The 22,115-nt window shown below is 37.2% G+C and overlaps 1 protein-coding gene across 2 annotated transcripts in view; it reads right to left on the bottom strand.

Moving 5' to 3' along the window:
• The window catches only part of LOC138708156 (enolase-phosphatase E1-like), a 116,420-nt gene that overhangs the window by 69,916 nt on the left and 24,389 nt on the right, over positions 1-22,115 (bottom strand). The window contains exon 2 of one of the 2 annotated variants that reach the window (XM_069838411.1): positions 11,919-11,964. The exons of the other annotated variant lie outside the window; for it this stretch is intronic. Coding sequence (XP_069694512.1) covers positions 11,919-11,964 — 46 coding nt within the window. The remainder of the gene's footprint in view (positions 1-11,918; positions 11,965-22,115) is intronic. 2 annotated transcript variants of the gene reach the window in all.

The following is a 22,115-nucleotide window of genomic DNA, read 5'->3' as shown; positions in this document are numbered from 1 at the left end:
ATTAGGGTTCTTTTCCATGGATATTTAATAATAGTAACAGGAGAAGGGAGTGACATCATACGAGACTGTGTTCAGATTGTGTTGGGAAGCGTTCAACATGGACATAGGATGGGAGGAAGTACTTGAATGTAAGGAAACAAAAGAATTGTTGAGGCAATTATTAGAAAGATGTGAAATATTTCAAGGTAGATAGGAAGATAATCAATAGAGTGTAGTAAAGAAAAAATTAAGCAGACCTTACTAAACTGCCTTCTCGCTAATGGAGCTTCTTGCAGATGTAACTGAAATTGTAATTAGGTCATGGAGAGCCCGAATAAAGAGATCCATAACCGAATAAGAGTTGTAGAAATAAATGGAGCTTCTTGCAGATGTAACTGAAATTGTAATTAGATCATGGAGAGCCCAAATACAGAGAACCATAACCGAATAAGAGTTGTAGAAATAAATGGAGCTTCTTGCAGATGTAACTGAAATTGTAATTAGGTCATGGAGAGCCCGAATACAGAGATCCATAACCGAATAAGAGTTGTAGAAATAAATGGAGCTTCTTGCAGATGTAACTGAAATTGTAATTAGATCATGGAGAGCCCAAATACAGAGAACCATAACCGAATAAGAGTTGTAGAAATAAATGGAGCTTCTTGCAGATGTAACTGAAATTGTAATTAGGTCATGGAGAGCCCGAATACAGAGATCCATAACCGAATAAGAGTTGTAGAAATAAATGGAGCTTCTTGCAGATGTAACTCAAATTGTAATTAGATCATGGAGAGCCCGAATACAGAGAACCATAACTGAATAAGAGTTGTAGAAATAAATGGAGCTTCTTGCAGATGTAACTGAAATTGTAATTAGGTCATGGAGAGCCCGAATACAGAGATCCATAACCGAATAAGAGTTGTAGAAATAAATGGAGCTTCTTGCAGATGTAACTGAAATTGTAATTAGGTCATGGAGAGCCCGAATACAGAGAACCATAACCGAATAAGAGTTGTAGAAATAAATGGAGCTTCTTGCAGATGTAACTGAAATTGTAATTAGGTCATGGAGAGCCCGAATACAGAGAACTATAACTGAATAAGAGTTGTAGAAATAAATGGAGCTTCTTGCAGATGTAACTGAAATTGTAATTAGGTCATGGAGAGCCCGAATACAGAGAACCATAAATGAATAAGAGTTGTATAAATAAATATATCATATCATAACAACGCACGCATTATATTCTTCACCTGACATAATCAGGAACATTAAATCCAGACATTTGAGATGGGCAGGGCATGTAGCACATATGGGCGGATCCAGAAATGCATATAGAGTGTTAGTTGGGAGGCCGGAGGGAAAAAGACCTTTAGGGAGGCCGAGACGTAGATGGGAAGATAATATTAAAATGGATTTGAGGGAGGTGGGATATAATGATAGAGAATGGATTAATCTTGCTCAGGATAGGGACCAATGGTGGGCTTATGTGAGGGCGGCAATGAACCTCCGGGTTCCTTAAAAGCCAGTAAGTAAGTATCATAATGACCATTAGATGAATGGTCAATCTGTTACCACTTTTGACCCAAACAGAATGCATTCAAAACTGGTTTGTCAACAAATCATGGTGGCCTGCCTTTAAGATGCAATAAATCAGGTCCCTAAAAAAATGGGTGTGTAGATTTTTTGGTGGGCCTCTAAATATTCCGTGCTTATTTGCAATGCTGTACTATAAAAATCTTAGCACCAGAATTTACTACAACTTTAAGCATAACACCCAAAATGACATTTATGGTAATCTAAAAAAAAAAAAAAAAAAAAAAAAAAAAAAGTAAATAGGAAATCAAATAATAACCGAGTTTAAAAAGTGAATAAGGTATAGCATATTTAAACACAAAATTATGAAAATCTTCTGCATAATGCAGTGTGTGTATTACTAAGTAAATAGATTATCTATGAAACATGAGTGTGGCATGAAGTTCAAGAGCAGTGGAGCCTAATTATGTTCCTGAGTGACTGGCAACAAGATTTCGCAGTTAAAGTCACATCACTAGAATGATTGCCTAGGAAAATACTATTTATTTTTATTTTTGAAAAGTTGTATACTCACCTTTCCTAGCAGACAGCATACAATCATCAACACGTGCATTTAGGTACATGACTGCATAATTTAAAAAAAATAAAAGTAAGTAGTATTTTGTTTGACAATCACTCTAGTGCCGTGAGTTCAATCGCGAAATCTTGTTGACCAGGAATATATGCACCGTGAACCATGAATTCAATCTTGAATTCATGTCTCTCAGACAATCCACTCACCCAATATTAGGCTGAACATATCTAGAACATATCACTTGAGCATTACTTCTTTCTTATATACAGGGCTGGGCAAAATACTGATATCCAAGTATTTCAAATACTCAAAATACATCTGTATTTCAAATACTCGAGACAACATATAAAGAAATAAGAATATTACTGAAAATCTAAACATTTTTACCTCGAAGTTTTATATAAACACTGTAACTGAACATTCTTCCTTTTCCCAGTCAGCAATGAAATTATGCCATATATGAATAATTACTGCTCCCTTTCAAAAAAAACCACTCTCTCAAAAAGTTTATCAGATAAGGATCCCCTTGCTTGTGAATGAATAAATCCTGCAAAACAGAACAGTCTTTCTACAGGCGCAGAAGACCACAAACTTGTATTATACTCTATAAAAGCTTGTTTCATTGTTGGATAATTCTGTAGAGTACACAGGGTTGTCCCTTACAATTGAAGAACTGTGTGAGCTCATACTCCGCAGGAGACAAGTTCTTTTCTTTTTGCTTTTCAAAGTCTGTTGTACTTGAGTTGAAAACATAAGAATTATTTTGATCGTCTTCATCTTCTGAACTGACCAAAGGTGTAGCAGAGAACTGCCCAGCTAATTTCAAGCACATATTCTGTGTCCTCTTGTTATCATTTCGTAAGGAGTGTCAGGTAGTCAGCCAACCATCTTAAATGATGGGTGGAAGCAAACTGCCAAAATAGCTCAATTTGATTCTGGGGTCAGATCAAACATTGCTTTAAATATTGATGAAAGCAAACTTATTAGGATTGGAGTTACTTGGAATAGATGGCGTAGATTACTATATAACAGAATATGTAATCTGTTTTGGAGGGAAATTAATTTGGGCAAAAGTTGGCCATAATAGCATGTCTTCTCATTTTGCATTAAATCAAAGGCTACGACAATGGGTTTCAGAACTGCACAATATTCAAGGTACTGAAATTCAACAACTTTGAAGGTTGACAATCTCAGTTTTTCACATATACTGTTTATATCATGTTTGAATTGCAATATTTGAGAGATTGAGTCATAAAGAGAATTCCATCGAGTTGGGCAAGGAAACTATAATGAATATTTCAAGACATCTGATATAATTTCTGAGGATTTAGGTCTCCTAGACGCATTCCATAATGCTGAACATTTAGCAAGTGTTGGGTGATGGATCTTGATGCTGTTGGAAATTTCTTTATGGCATTAAGGAAATCAGTTGTGGCAAGAAAACTAAGTGTGTGGCTAGCACATCTGAAATGTGTAGGCAAATAAGACAAAAGCTCATTCTTCAAATCCAAATCCAAAACTTTGACAAGAAGAAGAAAGTATTTTGAGTATTTGAAATACAAAATACACCAAGTTTATGTATTTAAATACAAAATGCAAAATACTTTCTAAAATCCTTACAAATTACAAAATACAAATGTATTTCAAATACATGTAAATTGCCCAGCCCTGTTATATATATATTTGGGAGTTTTTCACAACTTAGAATAAAAACTGCATGTTCTGTGCAAAAAGCATTACAATTCTTAATGAAAATTATTTTAAATCCTGTAAGCAATGATCGCAATAAAACTAGCTTAAAATATAATATTTTATAAAATAGAATTTAATTAATATCTTCAGTAAAAAAACCTTTCTCATCTATTAAATTCTTCTGTGAATGGTTCTCAGATCTATTTCAATAAATTGTTCACATGAAAAAAATTCAAACTTTCTACTGATGCCATTATCACGAGATTAGACCGATATATCTGAATTTAATTTCACGTTCATTGCTGTAAACGTATCTTTAATTAACGAATTTTGTGATTTATATTCATAAACTCGCTTCCTAAGTTTCACACCCACATATAAATTCATATTTAAAACATAAAATTGACTTTTGTTTTTGACCTCTTCAAAGAATGATTTTATAATATGAAAATAAATATGAGGCATTGCAAATACAAAGGGCGAAGTCAACAAACATTTTTTCGATTAAAAAGAATTTGAAATTATTTCATTCAGGCGAACTCAACAAAAAAAGGACTTAAATAGATTATCTACCTTATCAGTAGCAACATAGCTGCTGCCAGAAAGTCAAAGGGAGGATAGCAATGGCCAAGGATGCTTTTAATAGAAAAAGGAGCATCATCTAAGGACTTCTGGAAAAAGAACTAAGAATGAGACTAGTGAAGTGCTTTGTATGGAATGTGGCATTGAATGGAGGCAGAAACTTGGACATTACGAGGAAGTGAAGGGAAGTGAATAGAAGCATTTGAAATGTGGATATGGAGAAAAATGTAATGTGTGAAGTGGACAGACAGAATAAGAAATTATGCCACGTTAGAAAGAGTGGGTGAAGAAAGAAAAATGAAGCGTCGGCTGGAACAACATTGTAAGTTACAAAATTTTCATTCGGCGTGTTTCAGTGTAATAATGTTGTATGTCATGTTACTTTGCTATACTTCTTGGCTTGCAACTGTCTATCAATGCAGTATGTGAAATTTGTTCACTCAAAAGTTTGCTACCCTCATAAGAACAACGTTGTACACGTACACATTTTTGCAGCTCCTGTAAATTTTACCAAATGTAACTTATAACGTTGTTCCAGCTGATGCTTCAAATGCTGAAACTGATAAGGAAGAGGAGAAGGAATTGATTTGGTCACTGGCTGAGAAGAAACTGCCTACTGAAGGATGATGCACTGGAAGGAATGGTGAATGGGAGAAGAGTTCGGGGCAGAAGAGGATATCAGATGATAGACCACATTAAGATATATGGATCATAAGAGACAAAGAGGAAAGAAAAAAATAGGAAAGATTGGAGAAAGCTGAGTTTGCAGTGAAAGACCTGCCCTTGGGCAGAACACTGAATGAATGAATGAATGAATTAACGGACCTTTTCAGAGAGAAATATTATATATATGATATGATATATAATATTTATTCCACCAGCTTACATCAGTCGTAATGGCCCTTTACATTTCTGTATACAGTACCATCACTCCCTTGGATACATATTCTGTTTACGTTTTTTTATCATCCGACTTTTACATATAAATGACCCTGATTACTTTCCTACGACTTCTCTCACTCACCTCTGCTTCGCCTCCCTTCTTTTTTCTATCTAATCCTTCCCTTTCTCATTTATCCATCTCATTCTTATTAATTTCACTTAACTAAACACTAAACTAAGATTAATTAAAATGACAATGGAAGATACAGTATTTCAAATCAAAATCCAGACAGAAATATCACAATCAAAATTAGTAGGAAGAGGATTAAAACAAGGAGATGGGCTAGCGCTGCTGCTCTTTAACATGGCCCTGGAGTACGTGATAAGGAAAGTGAATATGAATACCAACGGTATGCTAATATACAAATCAGTACAGCTTGCTGCTTACGCTGACGACATAAATATAATGGCTAGAACCTAACATGACTTAATAAATAGCTATCAAAACCTAAAACAATCTTCCAAAGAGGTGGGCCTGAGCATTAACTGTGACAAAACAAGGACTCTGACACAAACACACTCAACATGTCCAATGATCCCCAGCATTACCATAGATGATCACAAAATAGAAAGAGTGGACTATTTTAATTATCTGGGAATGATAACACTGATAAACAAGTGGTAGATATCTGAAGTGATATTTACTGTTTCTAATGTAGTTTTTCATGCTGATTTCAAATCTGAAAACCGTTTTGCTCTATCACGTCAGGTTTTGAAATTACCGACGAAATTTGATTTTTACATGGAATGCAGTCGAATTTCTTTGTCTTTTTCGTTATTCTTAATGCAATGCTGAAAATTTCGTCGTTTGTGTTCTGTTGCATTAATATACTTTCATTTGTATCTTTTTTACTTATTTTCATTGACAATGACAGTGGACGGTGGATTTTACGGCATCCAGAGGTTGTAGAAATTCACCAGAAGTGTTTTGCTACATGTGCGGCTATGTAATAGACAAATCCCATCGGAAGACTTTTACGCCGTTTGCAAAGAAAGCATATGAACTATACTTTGATTCGAAGGTGGATAGTAGTAAGTCGTAGGCACCACAGTTCACTGTTCGACCTGTGCATGCAACTTGCGCGGTTGGTTAAGTAAGGAAAAGAAGATCAACCATCTGGTATTTGGAGTTCCTATGATATGGCGTGAATGAAGCAACCACATCACAGACTGTTATTTCTGTTTGGCAAACGTCACTTCTCCTCCAAAACTCGTGCATCTGTAAAGTAACCTGACGTTTCTTCAGTTTCTAAACCAATTCCATATGATCCCGTCACTTGTCCAATACCAACAGCATCTGGAGAATACACAGTTAGTGAAGAAATGCAAGAAGAATGTCCTCTTTCATCTCCTGCCAACGACTCAGACTCTGATTACTACCAACCTGGAGAAGATATTTATTTGATGAATAATGTTACACTAATACGGGACCTGGCACTAATGAAAGGTCAAGCTGAACTGCTCGGTACGTCTTAAAGAATTTAATTTCCTTGCACAACGAATTCACAGTTTCGGCACAGACACAAAGAACTTGTGAAGTTCTTTGCAATGAGTGACACTATTTGATACTCCACGGACGTTCAAGGTTTTATGTCAAGTCTCGGGGTGGAACACAGCATTGAAGCATGGCGACTATTCATAGACTCATATAGGACAAGTTTGAAGGCCGTATTATTACACAACGGAAACAGAAATGCTTCAGTACCGGTTGCATATTCTACGCACCTGAAAGGGACGTACGAAACCATATCTCTACTTCTTAAAAAAATACGCTATCGCAAGTACAATTGGCGTATCTGTGGTGTTTTAAAAGTTATCACAATTCTCATGGGAATGCAGACAGGGTACACCAAGTACAGCTACTTCATCTGCGTGTGGGACAGCAGAGACAGAAAGAACCGCTAAATAAAGAAAAATTGGCCAGTCAGAGATAGAATGCAGACAGGAAATAAAATCGTCCTTCGTGTGCTGTTGGTTGAGCATGACAAAGTTATTATCCCACAGCTTCATATAAAGCTGGAGCTCACGAAGACTTTCATGAAGGCACTAGACAATGACTCAGATGCTTTTGGGTACCTGTGTAACAAGTCTCCGAAGTTGAGTTGCGAGAAAATGAAAGAAGGTGTGTGCATAGGTCCACAAATAAGGAAGATCATTGCTGACAGCCACTTCCAAGACTTACTGGATGATACTCAAAGAGATGCAAGGGTGGCATTGAAGTCAGTGGTAGACAATTTCCTTGCAAATAATAAATCGACTATGTGAATGTTATGCAAAAGTGCATCAGTGCGTACAGACAGCTAGGTTGCAACACGTCCCTCAAAATGCATCTCCTTGACTCACACCTTGATTTCTTCCCCGAGAACCTAGGTTTAGTCAGTGACGAACATGATGAACGTTTTCATTAAGACATCTCGGTGATGGAGTCATGCTATCAGGGTCGATGGAAGTGCAGTGATATTGGCTGACTACTGCTGGACGCTTGAGCGCGACATGACAAATGCTCAGCACAAATGAAGTATATTCTATATATGTACATATGTATTTTACATGTGTATTATGCCTTCAACTATGTTATTATTATAATTATGTGCCATGTGGCGCATTTGCATAATTTTCTTAGCTAAAGCCATGTTCATTATTACTCCATGTAGCAATAAATGCTCTACTGAAATTCCTGTCTGTGAGTTCTTAAACATAATGTTTGATGTCGTATATCTCAAGAACGGTGGGTAATAGAGACAAATGGTTTGCATATTCGGAATCAGCATGTTCCAGTTGTCTTAGAACGCTTGTTGGATACCAAGATATCCACCGAAAGTGTTATTTTGTTATTCAGTGAATTAACAAAAGAAACAATGAAAATCAGGAAATACAAAACAGGATACTTAAAGCTAATCGTTCTTATTATAATCTTTTAGCCATGTTCAAATCTAAACAAATTCACCCAAATACCAAAATGAGGCTTTACAAGACAATGATATTCCCGGTATTAATTTATGGATGTGAAACATGGGTTATGACCAAAAAAACAGAAAACATTATCAATAGTTTTGAAAGAAAAGTGTTAAGAAGATTTCTCGGACCTGTTAGAGATAATGGGATCTGGAGAATAAGATATGACAAAGAAATTTACAATAGATACAAAGATTGGGAGATTTCAGTAATAGTGAAACTCAAAAAACTGGAATGAGTTGGACATGTTCAGAGAATGGACAATTCAAGCTTACTGAAGATGGCTATGCAGGATCAGATATATGGCAAAAGACCTACTGGAAAACCTAGGAAAAGATGGAAGGACTCAATCAAGGAAGATTACCAGCAGCTATTGAAGTGTAGGAACTGGGAAGTGAGAGCCCGGGATAGAGAAGATAGGAGGCAGAGAATCAAGAAGGCCAGGGCCCATTTTGGGCTGTAGCGCCAACGATGATGATGATGATGGTGAAACACTCACTTCTCTCAATTCCTTATTAATTGTTCCCAAATTTGTTTAGATTAAGTTGAACTCTTCCACAGTTGTAATCCTATTTATTCACGTATCACTTATTCCAACTAATCTAATCTGTATATTTTCCGACGAACTAGTCTCTACACTTTCATTATATTTCCACTCCCACTCTCTTTATTATATTTGAATCACTACTTATCACTCCCTGTCTATTACACACATCTTTCTCATCTTTTTTCACTATTATTCCCTTACATTACTCTCTTTTCAGTCACCATCAGCATTTTCACTTTATCACTTTCCTATGTTTTGTCACTCATGCACCAACCTCTTAAGTTATAACTTTTCTGTCCCTTACTTCTTCCCACTGACATACAGTAGAACCTCTATTATCCGTGGTAATGAAGGGGCTGGGCTGAACGGTTAATCGAAAAAATCGGATAATCCGTACAATATAAAATATTTTCATAAATTAAGTGCATAATATTTTCGTAATTTGAAATTACTACCATATTGCAACCACTAGTGTCTTCATACTGCACATTATTATGGTGGTTATAAGTTATAACTAATAAAAACAGTGAAATACAGTAATATATAGCACTTTGTCCTTGTTTTATTCGATTAAATCGTGCACATTTCTACTGCCAATGTCGTATACGAGATGAGCCACGGATTTTCCTTTCCCAAACAGCTCAACACGTTTTCTTTTGACATTTTGAATAGAATTATTAAATGATGCATGGGTTTGCAATTGTGTGGAAGTATTTGGGATCATTTCTTTGAGAGCAGATAGTGACTATTTTACAAGTTGTGAAAAATAGCCCTTCCAAAAGAAAGTGTTTCTACTGCCAGTATTGGTAGCATTTCTACTACATACTGTGTAACGGTAAAGGCTGGTAATAACACTCTGTAGAAGAAATGCGTACTTACATCATATACAGTACTTCACATTTTTCTGCAGCAAAAAAAGAGAGAGAGAGAGACAGTCGGATAATCCACCAATCGGTTAATAGCGTGACGGATAATCGAGGTTCTACTGTACCTCTATTCGGTGTTGCTAATGTTACTTCATCCCTTTCACTTCTTGCAGAATCTTGACTTCTTATCTCAGTTTCTTCTTCTCTTGGTCCCTTTTGTAATTGCTGACCCATATTTATTCTTTCTGCTGGTTTCATTGAACTCTCTTTGCTGTTCTCAGCTCCTCTTTGCCATTCTTTGGTTCTCCCCTGTCTACATTATTTTAGTTCAAGTTTCTTCCTTTTTCCTCAATCGCTTGTTGACGTCACCCTAGTCTGTTGCTCTTGCTGCATTTTGCATTTTCATACTGCTTCCTGTCCTTTCTTCTGGTTGCCGGAATCTGCTGTTTCATTCCATCACTTGCTATTCTTTCCTGTGCAATGACGTCTCCACCTTCTAATTTTCCAACTAGTTCTCCCAGCATATGCTTTAATACACTTTTCCTTATTTCCTCTTTCAGGTGTCTTTGTAATACGAAGGCTTTTGTTTACATCTCATGTCGGATGAATTCAGTGCCTCTGCGTAGAATCTTTGACACTGCGACTTTGTCAACAAGTTTAAACTTTCGATGCAATTATTTGATTAACCATACATTTAATCTAAAAATATAAAATAGATTTTTTTTTCATTTTCATGTAATCTATCCCTCCTTTCAATGTGCAGGGTTATATCACTTGCACCCTGTATATATAAGTATACAGAATCGAGAAAAATTTAAATAGACCTTTTTGCTAAAATTTTCAAGTATAATGACAAAAGAAAAAATGTTGAGCAAACTGTGGTGTAGTTTATGCTGCGGGGGAATTTTATGTGATAGTGTTGGCTACATTGTTCCTTTTTTGTTGTGAACGCACCCCCCATTTTCGCCTCCTCTGATAGGAAGAAAAAGGGATTGGGGCGGCTGTATGCTGGAGGAGCTAGGAGCGGCCTCGAGAGACGGGTCTCGGGTTCGAAGCGAGTCAGAGAGAGGACGTCTAGTCTCCAACCTCCACGGGAGGATTCGCCGGTTGTTTGTACTTCGCCAATGCCGGGTTTGATTCGACCCGCCTGGTTGAATAGGAACGACTCTGGTTATGCGTGGGACGCATCACCGATAGTACATCATTTTCGTATTGCAGTTACATAGACCCGGTGGTGATCTGCTTCATCTCTAACAGAGCATTGGCCAGCTCTGTTAATTATCATATTCTACACAGCGGGGATCGTCGACATCCTTTATACAGCAGTGAAGTTTCTTCGAGTCTACTGTGGCGTTAATGGTAATAGTTTCTGAGTCCGTGACGAGGTATTCTACACAGACCTGCACCGGCAATCAGTTAAAGGTTGGAGTGTTGAACTTTATGGGGTTTCTCAGAGCCCGTGTGCCATGGAGTACTGTACTTTATGTGGGGGGGGGGGGGTTTGATCACTCGTAGCGTATAGTACTGTATTTTCACTTCTCATTCCATGTTAGTTATTAGTCCTCTATCTCTCGGCAATTTACGCCACTATCAGACTTTAGTATTTAAAATTCTTTTATTATCCCCAGGCATGCCATCATGACAAAACGAAAGAACTTAAAGAACTCAAATATTAGACAGGAACACGATTTTTCAATGAATCTCAAGACAGCAAGAACGCTTACTTAAATGAGGAGGAGAGCTGTTGAATTTTCTCTTCATACTCGCAGCTGCATTGCTCGAAATCTTTGCTCGGTTTTCTTCAATCATTTTCGAAAGGAAAGAAGTGTGAATTCAATAAAATTGTCTCACACTATTGTTCTCCATGGCTCAGAATTGATGAAAATGAATAAATAATAATATTCGTCTATGTTGAGTTCGCCCTTTATCTCCACAGTGCCTCATATTTTCCTTAATATTTCATCAAATATTTTTTTTTAATTCCTTCAGTAGCAATCTCCTTTACACACAAAATTTGGGGGGAGGGACTATTTACTTACAAAAATTGGGAACGATGTTATTGTTATTACAAAGTCAAATAAATTGAATTAAATGATTGTGTATTGTATAAGATCATATGCCTAAAAAAGAAACATGTATCAAATGGTGAGAGCAACTCAGACACATTCTAGACCAGAAACTAGTCTTGTAGTGTTACTGTATGTCAAATTTTCCTTTAAAATTCACAGAGATTCTATGGATTTCTTACTCATGTCCGGGAAGAATGCTGCACGGGTGCCTCGTACTCGGGTTCCCTATGGGAGTGTCAAGAAAATAACAATAATTAAACACAAATATTTAAACTACAAAACGGAAAAGAAAGAAATGAAAACACAACAAAAGTTTAAAAAAAGTACCTAATATATGCAATGGCTTTGAGGAAACACTATTATGAGAGTAATTTTTGATAGTTACACACAGAACTCTAAACCTTCATGACTTCAAGTCCTCTCTAAAAGCTGTGTAATTATGGTTAATGTAGGCCAGCATTTCTCAAACTCAGATGCAAAATAAAAATTTGTTTTCAAGTCATAACAAATGCTTCCTGTATTTAGCTTTCAATGTTACCATAGATGAAAAGCCTCTTTTTCAAATACATAAGACGTGGAAAAAGGGGTTCATACTTTTAAAGCTTCTGTGGTTAAATTTCCAGATTCACTTTGAATTAAAATTAAATTATGGTTTATTTAATGACGCTCGCAACTGCAGAGGTTATATCAGCATCGCCAGTGTGCTGAAATTTTGTACCGTAGGAGTTCTTTTACGTGCAAGTAAATCTACTGACATGAGCCTGTCGCGTTTAAACACACTTAAATGTCATCGAACTGGGCTGGGATCAAACCCGCAACCTCGAGCACAGAAGGCCAGAGCTATACTAACTACGCTACCCAAGCAGACTATATTCACTTTGATGGGAAAGCTAAAACTAAACTAAATCCTCCAATGTAAACTGTAATTTATGTAATGTTCTATCAGATGATTTGACTTGATTATCCCAACTAATGAATTTGCAGCTTCAACAACGTTTTCACGAAATGGACTTAGGTACCCATCTCTTCGAGAAATCATTGTTACCATCTGGAAAATAATCTGGCATTTGAAGTTTCAGCTCACGTAAAATGAATCTATACATCTTGATTAGTCAACGAGAATCTGCACGTTTGTATTCCATCCGAAGTCAAACACTAGTAAATCAATGTTCTGCCTTCCTCTTAGTCTCCACTTATGATCTATGTACCGATATCTTAATGTTGTGTAACTTTCTCCATTATCCTGTAAATTCATTGTTCTCAGCTCCAAATATTTTCCTAAGAACCTTATTTTCAAACACCCTTAATCTCTGTTCCTCTCTCAAAGTGAGAGTTCAAGTTTCAGAAACATACAGCTCAACCAGTAATATAACTGTTTTATAAATTCTAACTTTCAGATATTTTCACACCAGACTAGATGACAAAAGCTTCTCAACCAAATAATAACAGGCATTTCCCATATTTATTCTGCATTTAACTTCCTCTCCAGTGTCATTCATATCTGTTACTGTTGCTTCAAGGTATTTGAATTTTTCTAACTCTTCAAAGGATAAATCTCCAATTTTTATATTTCCATTTCGTAAAATATTCTGGTCACGAGACAATCATATACTTCGTCTTTTCAGGGTTTACTTCCAAACCTATCACTTTACTTGCTTCAAGTAAAATTTCAGTGTTTTCCCTAATTGTATGTGGATATTCTCCTAACATATTCACGTCATCTGCGTAGACAAGAAGCTGATGCAACACATTAAATTCCAAACCCTGTCTGTTATCCTGAACTTTCGTAATGGCATATTCTAGATCAAAGTTAAAAGGCAAAGATGATAGTGCATCTCCTTGCTTTAGTCCACAGTGAATTGGAAAAGCACAGCACGCATATATAATTTTTTTAAGTGGACAAAACATGTTCCTTTCCTATACTCTTCAATTGATTTTGCATATGACGTCTTACAAAACACAACAGAAGAAAATATGTTAAGTGCCAGTTGAGATTTCTTGTTAAATAATATACACTGGTTAAAAAATTAATATATAAATAATTTAGGCTATCTCAAAGTGTTAAGCTATTCTAATAATACAGAGCAAGTCTAACTTAAGTTACTGATATTCTTACCGAACCACAAGTTTATATTTTGATGGACAGCACATTAATTATTCCTAGTTACTTGTTCATTTTCCCACTTACTTCTTTCCTCTAAGCCGGTGGTAGGAGTGTTCTTGCATTTCGCACTGTTAATCTCCATTTGTGCGTTCTTTGATTTATTGAGAAAAATGTAATTCAAACATAATTGAATATACAGGAGAAACAAATCTACTCAAGAAGTCACATTATTTTTGTTGTTTTTATACTTCAGACAATGTTTCCTCTTATCAAGAGTAGAATCTGTTTCTCTCCAGTTACTTGATGCTGTAATACAATTTTTCAATTAAAAATGCTGCTTATAAATGCATAAACACAACTCGTACGACTTAGTCTTCAGTAGATATGTTTCAACTAGGAAAGGTCTTGCTGTGTCTCAAATTATGGTTGAAAGCACTATACATCCTTCAGTACAGCTCAGATAACACAGTAATGGTAACTGACAAAGTAAAGTGTCAGCAGAATTGTGTCACTGCCTAGTGTAAAGAATTAGGAAGGAAACCCATGCATTTTCTTCTCCATGAGGCTTAGACGAAAAAAAAATAACAATCAGGAAAACCCAATATGCTGCACATCTAGAAGCAACCCTGTGGCTGGGTAAAAAATTTCAATAACTTAGAATGGACTCGTCCTGCATAAACTCATTTAAGAATAGGTAATGTCAAATTACAATGGACGAATCCAGAAATGCATACAGAGAGTTAGGTAGGACACCAGAGGGAAAAAGCCCTTTGTCGTGGCAGAGACATAGATGGGAGGATAATATTAAAGTGGATTTGAGGGAGGTGGGATATGATGGTAGAGACTGGATTAATCTTGCTAAGGATAGGGACAGATGGTGAGCTTATGTGAGGGAGGCAATGAACTTCTGGGTTCTCTAAAAGCCATAACTATTGCGAATTTTCAAACACTGGGCTGCATTATTAAAAAGAGATCCAGTTTGGGACGAAAACTGAACATCTTATAAATGATGCATACAAAATATTTTTACAGATCTCACAAAATTTTAAGTTCTAATCTCGTCAACATTACAACAATTTCAATGTGTTACAAAACAATAATTTTACCTGTATTTTTATATTTAGCAAAAAGCGTGATTTAATAAAAAAAATGGCAAAATCAATTTTCATTACCGAAAATAAAAATTGGAAAAGATTTTCGGCCCCATTGGTCATGTTCTATGCTGAGACTGAAAGTCTCCTCTGTAGAGTGATGGAGAATTATTATTAAAGCAGTGGAAGATCACTACAAAGGCCACAACTGAAAGACAAGGACGAAGTTGACAGTGATCTCCTTACAGAGCTTACAATGATCCCAAAATATCCATGTAAACGCTTGTTGCAACTTGTCTAATGAAATTGGGGTTTGTTTAAATAAACTTGGACTTCAAAACATCTCTTCCGATTCACTTCAAGTGAAAAAATTGAGACAAGAGCTCAGGGAGCGAGCATTTCAATCTTGGTGCTCTTTAAATCAGAAAGGGAAAGGCGTCATCCTCTATAAGGAGTTCACTCCCGCCAATAAATGGATCCGACAACCTGATCGCCTCACTAGCAGTGAATGGAGATTAGCTCTTAAAATGACAGCTAATGTTTGTCCGCTGCGTGCTATACCAGGAAGGTCCCGAGACGGAAACCACTGTCGTCGTTGCGTCAGTGAGATAGAAACTCTTGGCCACGTTTTGGGTGCCTGTCCTTTCAGCGAGACACTGCGGAACTCTAGACATCACAGAATTAGGTCCATGATTGCCGAAGCCTTGAGGAAGAAAGGTCTCACTGTGCACGAAGAAATCCATGGCATCTCTCAAGAGGGATCCTGTCGGCGAATTGACATGCTTGCCATTCCACCAGGCTCCACATCCGCCTACATTATCGACCCGACAGTCAGGTTCGAGGCACAGGAACAACAGCCCGCTGAAGTCCACTCAGAAAAATCCAGAATTTGAGCCCACAGTTCCATTCTATTTGGAGAAATATCACCTCACCTCCATTGAAGTAGTTGGGCTAATGGTTGGCGCTAGGGGCACAATACCTCGCCTCTTTGTCAGTTTCTGCAAGAAGTTCCAGCTGAACAACGACTTCATTCGTGATGTTTCCCTTCCCGCTATCAGAGGATCACTTGCTATTTTAAAATACCATCTGTACTTTGTTTCCTAAAAAGGGAGAATTTTGCTCGAATGTCTAATCTGTTTGTTTACTATGTTTAGGCCTGTTATATGCATGCTATTATCTTTCCTGTACTTAATTTTCCTTTTTTTTCGTTCTCCACATTTCTCTTTTGTGGTCTGTTTTTGTTTTCACTCTGTATGTTTGTTATGCTTTGTCCAATGAGGCAGTCCCGTTATTGGGAAAGCTGAAAGAGTGTCTTTCAATGTGTTCATTCCATAATGTCTGACAGGCGACCTAAACAGAGAGAGAGAGAGAGAGAGAGAGAGGGGAAGAGGGAGGGAAGAGAAGAGGGTGGGTAGGTGGGGAAGGTAAGAGTGGTGGAGAGAGGGAAGGAGAGGAGGATGGGGAGAGAAGGGAGGGGAGGGAAAGGGAGAGAGACAGATAAGTATAAATGCTACTGAACTAATGGCAGAGGTCTCATTCCACGCTTATCTTGAAGTTGGATGATCTGAGGCAACACAAGGATCCAATGAGACCTCTGCCATTTGTTGAATAGCAATTATTTTTTCGCGTTCTCTGTCGGCACTTTTTCCATTGCCTGTCAGACATTAAGAAAGGAAGTATAGTAACAGATCGCCGAGAAGCAGATGGAAATAGGAATCTCCAGAGAACATAAGTGAATCAGGCTGGAAACTGTCTCCAGTTTAAGTGGTTATAAATGAGTGAATTAGTTTGAAGATTTCGATGTTGCAAAAACATCGAATTTGATATTTTCCCTATAGCCTACCGAAAAAGTAGTTCTGTGCTTGGCTGCTTGCCATCTACCTTTCTGTCCGTCCTTGCACCTGTAGATAGCAATTACTCTTGTATTGGGGCTATAGGACGGATTATGTTCATTTTATTGGTATTTCTATAGAATTACATTACCACGTTAAGGTACAAATGTATTTATGTACTTGGCTTCTAGTCCAGTCATATGTACTTAAAAGAAAAATTCAGTGCCGAAACCAATTTTGCACCGAAATAAAGGTGGAAAGTTACTGTGAATGTGGTGGTTGGTAGAGAGTTGTGGGCACACAGGATTGCTCTGTCGAGGTTGAAGTGGTAGATGGCAGAGAGGGGCAGCTGTTACATCTCATTTCCTTGTGTTTCCGTACTGAACACAAAGAAAAAGGCGAGTTTTGGTAAGCTCGATTCAGTGATAGGTTAGGTTAGGTAATTTTAGGTTTTTGGTATACCTTGCATATACTCACAGTTGTCTAAAAATGTCATTATCTCACAAACCCCTCTCTCGCATTCTACTTCGTAATGTATTTGGTGGGGTGGAGGGGATTTCAATCTGCCTTAGTTTGGTAACACTATTGTAAAGATTTAACGATTTATCTGACACAAAATAGTGATGAACTTGAAGTTACCGGTATTTGTTTACTTTAGCCGCACCAACTCATCCGCCCTCTAATCTAACCAAATTTATAACCTCGTCAGAGTTTTCAGTCTCTTATCAATTAGCTAAGCCCTCATCTAACCTAAGCTTCAAATCGCAATACTTATGGAAATACACGCCACCAGAAAGTAATACACAATGTAACACGATCAGACGCTTGCACAACTACGTGCCAAATATGGTAAATGCACAGTGCGGCGAAAGAATAATTAAGCCTAAACATACCACTTTTTAGACGCCAATATCAGTCACATGAGAAATAATATTTAGAGAGATTCAATATACCGTACGTAGGCCTATGCTATTTCATGCTGATTTTCCAAACTCAATTACATATATCTACTTAAAAATCAAATTTATGTCTATGCCCAAGGTTGCGGGTTCGATCCCGGGCCATGTCGATAGCATTTAAGTGTATTTAAATGCGACAGGCTCATGTCAGTACATTTACTGGCATGTAAAAGAACTCCTGCGGGACAAAATTCCGCCACTGATATAACCTCTGCAGTTGCGAGCGTCGTTAAATAAAACATAACATTTATTTTTTTCAAATTTATGAGGCCAAAGTCACTGGAATAAGTTATTTACTTTGGGATTGCAGGCAATGTCACTTGCATGTAATCCAAGGAACGGAAGTTTTCAGTATACCAAGTCTCTTTTTGGTATATAAGTGAATATTAAATGATATCCTTTAGAGATGTCATTTAAATAGTAGTTCAATAAGTAAATAATAAAACAGAAACTTCAAATAGGTTATATCAAATCCGGAACTAATGAATGTATTATTAGTACACGCTTATTACTGTTCACTAGCATTTAAAAACCAGATGTACTATTCACCTTAAATTGCCGTTTAGAAATGTTCTTCTTACAAAGCCGAATTTATAATAATTATTAGATACATTTAAGTCGTTTCCTCTCACTTCACAACACTTCACTAAATCTCTACCGCCATTTTGTATTATGTGGCCATTTTGTATGTGGAATATAAACAGCGACACTGCCGTCGAGTTTTGTAACTATGCGAGAAAGTCAAAGTCCTTTCTTCAGTAGGTTATTTTACGACGCTTTATTAACATCTTAGGGTATTTAGCGTCTGAATGAGATGAAGGTGATGATGACGGTGAAATGAGTCCGGGGTCCAGCACCGAAAGTTACCCAGCATTTGCTCATACTGGGTTGAGGAAAAACCCCGGAAAAAACCTCAACCAGGTAACTTGCCCCGACCGGGAATCGAACCCGGGCCACCTGGTTTCGCGGCCAGACGCGCTGACCGTTACTCTACAGGTGTGGACAAGTGCATATTAAATGATATCCTTCAGAGATGTCATTTAAATAGTAGTTCAATAAGTAAATAATAAAACAGAAACTACAAATAGGTTATATCAAATCCGGAACTAATGAATGTATTACTAGTACACCCTTATTACTGTTCATTAGCATTTAAAAACCAACTGTACTATTCACCTTAAATTGCTGTTTAAAAATGTTCTTCTTACAAAGCCGGATTTATCACAATTATTAGATACATTTAAGACGTTTCCTCTCACTTCACAACACTTCACTAAATCTCTACCGCCATTTTGTATTATGTGGCCATTTTGTATGTGGAATATAAACAGCGACACTGCCGTCGAGTTTTGTAACTATGCGAGAAAGTCAAAGTCCTTTCTTTAGTAGGTTATTTTACGACGCTTTATTAACATCTTAGGATATTTAGCGTCTGAATGAGATGGTGATGATGACGGTGAAATGAGTCCGGGGTCTAGCACCGAAAGTTACCCAGCATTTGCTCATATTGGGTTGGGGGAAAACCCCGGAAAAAACCTCAACCAGGTAACTTGCCCGACCGGGAATCGAACCCGCACCTGGTTTCGCGGCCAGACGCGCTGACCGTTACTCCACAGGTGTGGACAAGTGCATGTTAAATGATATCCTTCAGATATGTCATTTAAATAGTAGTTCAATAAGTAAATAATAAAACAGAAACTTGAAATAGGTTATATCAAATCCGGAACTAATGAATGTATTACTAGTACACCCTTATTACTGTTCATTAGCATTTAAAAACCAGCTGTACTATTCACCTTAAATTGCCGTTTAGAAATGTTCTTCTTACAAAGCCGAATTTATAATAATTATTAGATACATTTAAGTCGTTTCCTCTTATTTCACAACACTTCACTAAATCTCTGCCGCCATTTTGTACTATGTGGCCATTTTGTATGTGGAATATAAACAGTGAGACTGCCGTCGAGTTTTGTAACTATGCGAGAAAGTCAAAGTCCTTTCTTTAGTAGGTTATTTTACGACGCTTTATTAACATCTTAGGTTATTTAGCGTCTGAATGAGATGAAGGTGATGATGACGGTGGTCCAGCACCGAAAGTTACTCAGCATTTGCTCATATTGGGTTGAGGGAAAATCCCGGGAAAAACCTCAACCAGGTAACTTGCCCGACCGGGAATCGAACCCGGGCCACCTGGTTTCGCGGCCAGACGCGCTGACCGTTACTTCACAGGTGTGGACAAGTGCATATTAAATGATATCCTTCAGATATATCATTTAAATAGTAGTTCAATAAGTAAATAATAAAACAGAAACTTCAAATAGGTTATATCAAATCCGGAACTAATGAATGTATTACTAGTACACCCTTATTACTGTTCATTAGCATTTAAAAACCAGCTGTACTATTCACCTTAAATTGCCGTTTAGAAATGTTCTTACAAAGCCGAATTTATAATAATTATTAGATATATTTAAGTCGTTTCCTCTTATTTCACAGCACTTCACTAAATCTCTGCCGCCATTTTGTACTATGTGGCCATTTTGTACGTGGAATATAAACAGCGACACTGCCGTCGAGTTTTGTAACTATGCGAGAAAGTCAAAGTCCGAATTTACTACAACCAGGACGAATAGAAAGAATAGTGTACGCACTCACCGAGTTTACACGGGCCCGCCGCAACGCGGCGCTTCTATCGCGAAACTCCTGACTTGGAGGAAGTTCACAGTTCTTGTTACGCTAAACGTAGTCCTTTTTAAAAGCAAATTTCTACCATTTAACCCGTCTATTCGTAACTTTAGGAATACCTGCATAGTCCCTTATTCATAATTAATAGCCTTCTCTCAGTTAACACTATTATGAACGTTCGTAACAGAAAATACAGTGGAATCTGAAACGCTATGAAAGCGATAAGTTCAGTATTTAACAAGTTGCGAATTCAGGGACAGAAAACTGTACAAAATGTTAAATAAAACCAGAGTTTAAAGATATTTTACGTGCTTATAAATTAATTAAATTACTCACCATATGAATGATTAATTGCCTGCTACCTTCGAGAGTTTGCGAGATGACTTGGCGGATTTACGAGCTTGCAATTCTCTTCGGATTTCCTTTGTCCTGAAGAAGAATCGGCACTTTAAGTAGTGGTAAACCAATTTAGGAATAATATCCATGATGTGTTCTCTGTAACAACCTGCTCCCGAAGACTGGATCGTAAGAGCGTCAATAGTATCAAGACAGTCATAGAAGATATCACCCCACATTGCACTCGCTGAGCTAATTTTTTCTTTAATTTTCATTTCTGTTTGAAGAAGTACGTCGTACACAGCTTGGGAGGGATGGGTTAAAAAACTGACGTTCCTACCGGATCCGTAGTCCTTGATTTGGGTGAGAGCTGCACAATGTTTAGACACATTACTTTTCTGTCGAAGGGACTGGACACAGAGAGTACACGCAATAAACTTAGAGGAATGATTTACGACATAACCTGCCACATGATACACTAAACATCTGTCAATCCACACGGCAGGAGTGGTATTTACTAACTCGGGCGCAGCACTTTCCCAGCCTTGACCATGCATTTCTTCACAAAGAACAATTTTTTTCTTTTATACAAGTTTCTACAGACTTCTTAACTGCCTTGTTACGTAATTCCGCATTTCGCGCTAATGTTCGCATTTGGTTCACAAAAGATGTGAGTAGTTTATCACTTTTCGGTTCACAGTTTCCTGCAATGTTCAGGACCTGCTTTGCAGGGACATAAATACATTGTAATAAATGCATATGGAGGAAATCTATCGTCGAAGGATGGTCATCTGAACTGAGTGAACGTAAAATTCCGAAGTGACGTTCCAAGGGGTCTTGGGTGAGTTTCCCTGTTAGGACATATTTGTATCCTTTGCTCCAGAGCCATTCACTCATTTCTAAGGTACTCTGCAAGGTTATTACTAAAGACTCCATTGTTATACCAGAAGCAAATGTGTTGGTTGTAGTTCTGAGACATTGAAGAAAATCAATAAGGAATTTGTGGGACAAACCCTAAGACCGGCACATCCAGATAAATCTTCCTCAAAAAGTCTCCTATAGAAACTGAAATTGATGTTTTTCTCCTTGTAAAGAGAGTTCGACTTTATCATGGAAATAATTTCTTATGCATTTCAATATGTGCACAAAATCTGAGAATGCCCATATCTTCCTTTTTTCGTCGGACGGATTAGGAATATAGCATTGTGCTGGAAATGTTTTCCATTGATTTCTAAAGATTTCCAGGCCTTTTTATTTGTTTGACTGCCATCACAAGTGAAACCGACTACTCTCGCCCCAACTGCTTCTAATTGTAGTATAACTTGAATAAGAATTTTAACAAGAATATCACTTGGAGTAGCATTTCTGC

This window comes from Periplaneta americana, chromosome 10 (genome assembly GCF_040183065.1).
Source record: "Periplaneta americana isolate PAMFEO1 chromosome 10, P.americana_PAMFEO1_priV1, whole genome shotgun sequence".
Classification (NCBI taxonomy): Eukaryota; Metazoa; Arthropoda; class Insecta; order Blattodea; family Blattidae; genus Periplaneta; species Periplaneta americana.
The sequence above is the reverse complement of the archived record's forward strand: the minus strand, read 5'-3'. Positions and strand labels throughout refer to the sequence as shown.